This window comes from Hippocampus bargibanti, linkage group LG05, assembly GCF_051943395.1.
Source record: "Hippocampus bargibanti isolate YZ-2025 linkage group LG05, ASM5194339v1, whole genome shotgun sequence".
NCBI classification, from domain to species: Eukaryota; Metazoa; Chordata; class Actinopteri; order Syngnathiformes; family Syngnathidae; genus Hippocampus; species Hippocampus bargibanti.
In genome coordinates this window covers 10,854,249-10,863,753 of record NC_142738.1, presented here as the reverse complement: position 1 = coordinate 10,863,753, position 9,505 = coordinate 10,854,249, and the positions used below count along the sequence as shown (strand labels likewise).

At 40.1% G+C, this 9,505-nt stretch overlaps 1 protein-coding gene across 2 annotated transcripts; it reads right to left on the bottom strand.

Moving 5' to 3' along the window:
- Nucleotides 1-129: 129 nt before the first annotated feature.
- Nucleotides 130-8,982, bottom strand: LOC148897890 (protein regulator of cytokinesis 1-like). Of its 2 annotated transcripts, none has more exons than XM_088996821.1 (14): nt 8,834-8,982; nt 7,921-8,053; nt 7,707-7,829; nt 6,405-6,638; nt 5,033-5,203; nt 4,792-4,941; nt 3,763-3,910; nt 3,350-3,486; nt 3,180-3,275; nt 1,786-1,932; nt 1,588-1,692; nt 1,406-1,510; nt 1,160-1,318; nt 130-454 (listed from the first exon to the last, which is right to left on the bottom strand). In XM_088996821.1, the coding sequence occupies exons 1-14, from the start codon at nt 8,842-8,844 to the stop codon at nt 383-385; spliced, it is 1,791 nt and encodes a 596-aa protein (XP_088852947.1). In that variant the 5' UTR covers nt 8,845-8,982; the 3' UTR covers nt 130-382. The 2 variants fall into 2 exon arrangements, with proteins under 2 accessions (XP_088852947.1, XP_088852948.1); XM_088996822.1 differs by having other exon boundaries at nt 1,221-1,318.
- Between the last annotated feature and the right edge of the window lie 523 nt (nt 8,983-9,505).

Below are 9,505 nucleotides of genomic sequence, written 5' to 3'. Positions count from 1 at the left end.
GATCATCTCAACTGTCTTGAGCGTGTTCAGCTCCAGGTTGTGATGATGTCGAGAAATATCACATCTGAGATGACCAGTCAGATTTGAAACCTCTATGCTATCCAAAAAAACACACTGCAATAAACAGACTTCTATATAAAATTTTATTTACAAATATATTTGAAAAGTTGAAGTGACATAAAAAGGGATTGAAAAGGGACACTGAAAAGTCAATAAAAACACCTGCCACAAACAATACACTCCACCACTCCATATAAGCCCAAGTAAAAATTAATATATAAATTCACAAATTTGTAAAGAATTTACATTTTTGGGAGGCGTGGGGGAGAATTTAAAAGTTTCTCCACTTCTCTACACGAACAGGAGAGCTGGAAAACTTTGGTCACTGTTGACTGACAGTAGAGTTGAGCAGTTCGGACTTCACATTAGATTTGGAAGCCTTCGACAGGTCCCGCTGAGACAAAAGAGCAAAGTTTATTTAGTTCGTCGTAGATAAGAATGCTTCATGCATGAAATGATTTCTTATGACACCGTGACATCCTATTCAGAATAAGTGGATAGAAATGAGTTTGTGCTTTTTTGTGCTTTTTTTTTAGGTTTGGATTCATTTGAATATAAACAACCACGAAGACAATGTATGAAAAAAAAAACTATCACCTCGTTTGCTTGTTGAGTGTTACTTTGACAATTCGGCAGTACTTTAAGGTAGGGCTGGATGATCAATCGAAATTTAAAAACAAAAAAAAAAGCAACACAATCGCAAAAGATCGTTCTCATTGTACTATGATCACTTTGCTGCTGTGAAATGTAAATTTCTCCACTGTGAGACTAATAAAGGCATATCCAATCCAATCCATGATCCATTCACGCGTGGTACAATACTGCCCCCAAGAGGCCGACTCGCGCAAGAACAGCCGATATCTCCCCGAGCTCAGTACGATATGCTAAATTTCAAAAACAACTCGATCTAGATGAATAAAGTTTAATCTAATCAAAATAACTACAGTATTTTGTCTAGGATCATCCAGCCTTACTTTGAAACAAAACCTGGAGGGAAATACGTAGTGTCTTCCCCCCCCCCCCCATTTAGGGTCACAGCATTGCCACCGTAAAGCAGGTGTGGGTTATGTGCAAAAGCAACGTGTTAAACTGCATTTACCGCAAATTCCGAATAGGAGCCAGCATCAACATTAAAGGTGCAATCTTGAGTATCCTGAGACCTGAGCGCCCCACACGGAGTATTTCGGTGAAGGTTTTCCTTGTTGCGTTCGAGCGTGCGGGTGATCTTTGACTTCCCGGGGGCTCGTAGGCCAAGACCCTACGAGTTAAGTTCAAAGGACTGATGTAGACAACACAGAGAGTGCAGAACATGTGTCCAGTGACAGAAAACCACAATGAACTGTACCTTACTGGCGGACAGAGGTGTCCCTTGTATGGAAGACTGGCACATGGTCCCCCCAAAGCCTGAAGTGAGGAAACTCATTGGTTTGGAAGTGGTCGACATTCCCATCTGCAGAAAACATAAAGCATCACCATTTTTTTTGCTCCTTTTAACTGTAATCATTCATGGCAGAAATAAAAAGTCACCTTTCTTTGTTTGCTTGGTGTGACGTTTCCAAGCCTTTTGGATGGCGTCCTCACAGCAGTCCCGTACAACATGTCCTCCTGCGTCTGTCTGGTCCTCTTAAGTTGCTGAAAAAAATTAATGAATTACAAAAATGAACAAAGAACAAATGGTGATGATGATGATGATAGACAAAATGGTTGATTAAAGCTTTCACATACACGGTCCATTTTCTCTTTCTCCTTCTCGGTCTGGTGCTGTTCCCACTGCTGCTGGACATAATCCAGAAACTTCTGCCCATTGACAAAGAACTCTTTGCTGTGCTCTTGCTCCCAAGAATCTATTTGGGCCTTCAGAATCTTTTCAAGCTGGTGACAGAAAAGTAAAAAATACTGGACGCCAAACTTCTTTAATCCTGGACTTTAGTACATTTCAGTCTGTACAGGTAACATCCGAGTTACAACCAGGGCGAGTTACAAACCACGCGTACTTACGACCACCAGACCCGTTTTTTTTTTGTTCTACGCCTTGCACTGCAACGCACAAGCAACTAGCAACGCGTACTACAATTTTGGCCAGCCAGCATGTCACACACTCACACAGCAATCTACTGCGACTACACTCAATACAGTAGTTATACAGTGCAGATACCTTCTCGGCAACATCTCTTGTAGTACTGTACACTGCTTTTTTCCTTCGCCGTCCGCTTGAGTCCAAGCGTATGTGTCGAGTGACCTCTTCTGGGCGTTAGCAGGGAGAGCAATGTTTTTGTACATGCTTAATTTTGTATTTGTACCTACAGTATATGTTGTCTTAATATTGTAATAATTATGTTGGGTTGAGTGAATGCTAGTGCGTGTGGCTGCTGCTGCGCACCCATTGAAAACTTATCCTGTGACTGTAAAGTGACCTTGAGAGTTTTGAAAGGCGCTTATAAATTAAATGCATTATTATCATCTTTAATCCACAAATGTAAATAGAAAATCTAAATCGATAATATGAAATATAAAATGAAAAACAACAACACTAAAAAGTAAGTATAAAATTTATAAACATACTGTACAGTAAACAATTTTGTATACATTACAGGTACAGTTATACAGTAATAAATATCGATAATATGAAATATAAAATGATAAAAAAAACGACACTAAAAGGTGAGTATAACATTTAGAAATGAACCGTATACATTTTGTATACATAATAATAATAAATTTCATTTTTAAGTGCCTATCAAAACGCTCAAGGTCACAGGATATTTTTTTTCTGGTACAGTTATACAGTAAGAAAAATCAATAATACAAAATAATAAATGATAAAAATGACACAAAAAGTTATAAAATCTGTAAATGAACTGTAAACAGTTTGGTATATAATAGTATTCAATAGAAACTGTTGCTTAAAAACAACAGATTGACATCGTATACTATCCTGTCATGTAAACGTGACGTCGGCCATTTTGAATGGATTTCGATTTACGACCGTTTGACTTACGACCATTTTGTCAGAAACGAACCCGGTCGTAACTCGGATGTTACCTGTATTTGTTAAACTTTTGCAGGAGTTAAATCAGTCCCGCAACTTTTCGGCAATCGTCAGTACTTTTACACGATACCTTAGGCAAACTTTTCTGCAGGTCACTATGTTGCTTCTGCTCCTTCAAAAGGTTCCCACCTCGATTGTTGAACCTGGACATATCATTAGCTTTCCTCTGAAATGAGAAATGACATCCACGTAAGCAAAATGTTGACATGACAGTCCTTCCAACTATGCAATGTTACTCACCTCTAGTTCCAAAAACATGGCCCAGTTTTCCTGCCATTTTGCCACGCCTTCAAACAATTCTTTATGGTCTTCATAGTAGCTCTTTAAAGTATTGACTTCTGCCTCGTGCAGGTTAAGAACCTCCTCCGTGAAGTTCTCTGCATACACAATCACACACTGTCAATTGGTTTTCTCATTGGTTTCATAGTGTTAATGAGATGACTTTTTTGGGGGGAGGGCGGCAGCAGCAGTTCACATTTTGGTGGTGAAATTGCTGTACAGATGGAACATGTCATCCAGGTATGTAAATGACATGAAATCCACGTGTTCCCATTATTGTGGTCTATAAGCATCCATGCAAAGCAAATTCACCACTTTCTCGTGTATCATAAAGTTGCAGGGACGATTGCGTCACCAAAGCAAATCTTACTTACCGTCATGAAAATGAAGAAAAGCCCGGCGCTGTTCTTGACTGTAGAAGCACGTTTCCCAGTAAAGCGAGATCTCATTCCTGACGGCCTCTATGACACTTTTCATACTTTGGAGTTTGAGGAGTTCAAGACGCTGGACTTCAGCCTGGAGCTACAGCCAATGAATACGAGCATTAAAGGACAACCGACGCCTTCGGACAAGTTGTCCATAATTCGTAAAATCACTTCAAATGACTTCTACTGAGTGTATTTTAGAAAGATTCCACGGCATATAGCTATATTTTACGTTTTAAGACTGGAAGGAAGTCTTGTTTTTGAGTTGATGACGATGCCTGACGTGACGTCACGTCTGGAACCCCTGTAACCGAGGAAGCGACACACAATGCATTTTGGGTACTTTGTTTGGGCTGAAAACTTCGTGTTGATGGCGAAATTACAAGGAAAAAACATAAATAACGCGATGGTGAATCATGTGTTGCACCAAGACTACTATTTGATACTAGTTGACACAAATTCCGAGCAGACAAATCAGCCCATTTCCAATGGAGCTTGGGCGCCATCTTGTGCATTTTCTGGGCGCTACATTGGAGTCCAAACGCCTCAAAATGAGACGGAAGGACTTCTTTAATCGATTGCAAACATTTATGCTTTCCTCTTCAGAACTATTTGAATCATATTCATAACTGGTTAAGTAACAAGAAAGCATCTTCTCTGAATCTGAAGCCATTGTTTTGATTCTCCAGCAAGGCAAGACGTCTTGGGGTGACATGATGAACAAGGGGGCGGGACCTTCTGAAACTGGCCACTTCCAGTTCATTTTTTTGCAGATTTTGGACACTTTAATTCATTTTTATTGGTGTTTTGCATTTGACTAAAAAAATCAGCCTGCGTGTTTTGGGTATTTTGGATGCGCTAAAACGTTTTTCTAATGTCAGTTAGGAAACAAAAAAATGGTGTCGGTTGTCCTTTAACGTGTTGTATATATGACTCGTTGCCGCAGGGTGTCGTTTTTTATGGATTAACGTTTCTTACTGCCTCAATGTTGCTTTTCTTGGACTTGATCATGTGCTCGGATAAGTTCTCTCTTTCCTGCAGGGGGATCTTCAGCCTGTCCCACAGTTCCCGAGCCTTATTGCGAAGCGCTGTGCACAGCACCTCATTAGCCACCTTGCGTTCTTGCAGCTAGGACAGGTTAGAGTCACAGTTGTTACGATATGATAGATTGGTGGGGGTGTTGGCGTTATCCAAGTTGAACGAAACACAACCAAGTCACCTGGCCAAGGAGTTGTTTCAGCGCACGGATGTTGTCGGTGGAGAGACAGAAGGCGTCCTCATTCTCGTACATCACATCCTTTTCAAAATCCGTCTCAGCCTGACGTTCCAGATCATTCATGCATGTGATTATCTCCTTCTTGACACTCACAAATTCTTCATAACGACGGTCCTTAAATCAGTAAAAAAAAAAAGCTGTGAGCAACCCATTAACTGCTATTCACGAATTGAAAATATGACGCAGTGCGCCATTCCCAAATTTGTTCAGTTTTTTTTTTTCTTGCTTGGGTCCCGATAAAGCATTGGCCAGGCCTCTGGCAGTGCCTTTTTCTCTTCCCAGGGGGCAGCATTTCCCTTTTTGCGCTTTGTTCCAGCTTCAGCTGTTGTGATAATATACATTTCATTTAGAAGCGCCTTTCAAAACTCTTAAGGACACTTTACAGTCACAGGATATTTTTTCTGCGGGTGAGCAGCGGCAGCCACACGCGCCAGCGTTCACTCAACCCGGAAGTTAAATCAGAATCAGAATCATCTTTACTGCCAAGTATGTAGAACACACAAGGTATTTGTTTCCGGTAGAAAACAAATTGAAGCGAGAAATAAACCAATATTTCATTGTATTTTGGACAGCCGCCCCCATTTCAAGCTCAGATAACTCCAGACCCATATAATTTAAGAATTAACTGTTTTCCTGATGAAAGAAGAGAGTCTAATGTCTCTTACGCTGATTTGAATGATTATGTAGTCCTAAAACTCAACATTGTTTTGGCCCTGGAATTTGAGTGAAAATGATAAAAAGCCTGGCACGGGAATGGACACATTTTGGCACGTCTGGCAGTGAATGAGTTAAAAAAAGCAGAGAGCAACCCATTATCTAATTCACTGCCATTCACGAATTTATTCAGGAATTGAAATACATGACGTGGAGCGCCATTCCCGAATTTGACCAGGTTTAGTTTTTTTTTGCAGGAGTGCTGATAAAGTGCTGGTCAGACCTCTGGCAATGTTTTTCCCTTCCACGACTGCCCCCTTGTGAGTCTCCTTTTTTCCATGTTAGCGTTTAGTTTCAGCTTCAGCTGTTGTTAAAGCGCTATACAAACCAATATTGCATTGTATTTTGGACAGCCGCCCTCATTTCAAGCTCATATAACTCCAGCCCCATTAATTCAGGAATTAAGTCTTTTTCTGGTGAAAGAAGAGAGTCTAAGGTTTCTTACGCCGCATTGAATGTTTATGTCGTCCTAAAACTCAATATTCTGTGGGCTTTGGAATTTGAGTGACAATGACAAAAAACCCTGGCACTGGAGTGAACACATTTTTGCACGTCTGGCAATGAACGAGTTAATTATAAAAATAAAATAAAACATGGGCACCTTTTCCGCAGTGAGGGCATCAACATGGGCACGATAGTCATCGAGTTGCTTTAGAGATGGGAGCAACTCGCGGTCAATGCTGAAGGGGGTTGTGCACATGATGTCACATAGTTCGCGGTCTTTGCCAACAAGACTCTCGAGGTTGTCCATTCTCTGCCTCTTCTGCTCTTTCACCTGCTCCAGACGGGTGCGGTTGTTCTTCTCCAGCTGCAACATAGTGCAGGCCTCTTCCTCCTTCACACGTCCACACACGCACAAACAGAAGATAAATATCAGGGTTCAACTGAATAATCAGTCGGCAGAATTTAAATTCAGATACGCTCTAATATATATAATCACTAGCTAATGCAGATTTGCAGTTGAAATACTGATACATTTTCTTTTCTCATGAAAGAGCAAATGCTATTCAGTAGCTATGTGACCAAAAGATCAGGGGTGCTCATTACGTCGATCGCGATCTACTGGTCGATCGCAGCGTGACAGTAAAAAAAAAAAAATATTTGTCAGCCTATCAAACGTCCCGTCACTTGATTGACATACAGGGCAACCATTCAGATGACAACTGAATGTTGACTTTTAGGTCGCCGCGCATGCGTTAACAACGGCGCTGAGCGCAGCAAAATTTGCAAGCTACTTAGCCAATTAACTCAGATTTTAAGCCCTTGCTAAAACATATGGTGATAAAAATAAGTGAGAATGCCGCACCAAGTAAGATGGTTCTGTTCTGGGACTTACTCACAGAGGAAAAGTACCCCAACATGAGGAAATGTGCTATCTCCTTGACTGCATTATTCGGCTCCACTTATTTATGAGTCAGCCTTTTTCTACATGAAGATCATTAAGTCCAAATACCGTTCCACCATGACTGGTGAACATTTGGAAATGTGCTTGAGGCTGGCTGTCAGCATCTACTGTCCGGACTATGCATCCCTGGCTGATTCAATTCAGTGCAAGTCATCAAAGTAAACTCAGGTAATTACAAAAAATGTTAATAGTTATTTATTATGTTATGTATATGTAGTTATTGTGTGTGTTGTGCAATATTGGTTTGTTAAGTTATGCAAGGTACATCAACATACATTGTACATACAAAGAATCCTTAATACATTTGAAAATAATTATGTTTTGCATTTCTGTAGTGGGTAGATCATTTTGACTTGGTTGTTTTTATAAGTAGCCCGTATGCTGAAAAAGTGTGAGCACCCCTGCACTAGATGGAGTTCCGGCTCAATTGAATCTAATCAAATCTGCTAATTGTAAGCAAAAAAAATGCAGTTTTGAAATCCCCCAATCCTACCGTACCTCAAAAGGAGGAATCTGAAGTTCACAGCACAATAGATGAAGTTCTTTACGGTAGCATTCAATGTTTTTTATGACTCGCTTTTTCAGCTCCTCTTCTTCGACGATCATTAAATCCAGCATACTCTGCATGAAAATCCAGACATAGCAGACAGAGAGTAAGTCAGTCAGCCATCAACTACCAAGAGAAATTGTAAATGTTTTGCAATTAATTTACTTTAATGTGCTTGTGAACCACATTAGTTCTCTGGAGGCGTTGATCCTCTAAAATTCCCATTTCTTCCCATATATCCCGTAACTTGCCCAGAGCTCTGTTGAGGTAGGCAACTGACTCCGCAGCATGAACTTCACTGCAAGACAAGTAGACAAACTGTTTCTCGTGCAAGTGGCAAGTTGGTGAAATCACCATTCATTTGAATGTTTTATTTTAATTGTGTGATTTGTCATTTCCTGGTTTGTTTTATTTTCTTCACTGATCCTGGTGATATGTTGACATTCTTTGGTTATATTGGATTGGATTTGCCTTTATTAGTCTCACAGTGGAGAATTTTACATTTCACAGCAGCAAAGTATCTCTGTCCCTATGAAGCACGCTGGATCTGTCTTCTGTATGAATTGTTCATGTTAAAGACTCTTCTCTTCATGTTAAAGACGAATATTGACTAGCAACTAACGTCACTTCTGCACTACAGGACATAATACAGTATAAAAAAGAAAACATGCTGCAATTCATACAACAGAATAATAGAGTTATTTTCGACTAAACAGCGTCAGATTAAGCGAGTAAATGTCATGATATTAGTAATTTATTATTTTTTGTGACACTGTTTGATGGCGTGCATGTACATTTTTTTCGAGTGTTGAATAGCTGCTTTCGCTCCTAGGTTCCGAACATAACGGTACAAAACGGCGAAGCCAACAACAATTAGCATTTGACGCGAGAAGGACAAGGCGGTAAACGAGTTGTAATTAAAATGTGATTCAAAATCACGATTTATATGAGCAGAAACAGTATTCACGAGGGCTCAATAAGAGGCCCAAGGTTAGCACAATTCGGACGTCAAATAAACAATCCCACCCGCTACTTTAGCTACGATAGCACTTGAACGAATTACAGATGATATACCTACCTCACTCTCATGTTACCGTCGTAGACTATTCCCGAAAACGAACGTTCGAAACGTTTGATTCCGTGTCAAACCGCAGCACTTATCGATTAGTGCGGTAACTCGTTAGCGTCTCCGTTCGGTTACCAGCTCGTTTTTCAACCCAGTTCAGGTTTGAAATTTGCCAAGAGAGGAGGCGTGAACCCTGATTGGCTCAAGATGATGACGTTATTATACCCAAACTTCCGCCCTTCGTTCACGTGTTAACATGTTTAAATGTTCAGTTCCTATGTCCAGATTTCCGCCCTCAGTTCACATGGCTACTTGGTAATCTTTATTTTGTCTATTTAAAATATGTCATTATGCCTTATCATTACACAGTGGCGAAACATTTTAATTGAAACTAAAACACTACTTGTGCTGTTTTACGCAGCATCAGTTACTGATCCTAATTTAAATATATGCATTAATTGGAATCTTGGCAGCACAGTGTCCGAGTGATGAGCACAACACCCCCCGCCTCGGTCTTAATGTTGTGCCCTCAAAATATTCCTTTCTTTTGATATGACAAAAAAAAATGCTGAGAAAATGAATGGATGATTATATAATCATGTTTACAATCCCTTCTAATTTCTTTTGTTTTCAAAATGTCTGTGTAAACTCTCAGTCGTACAGGAGTGGTCCATCGATGAGAAG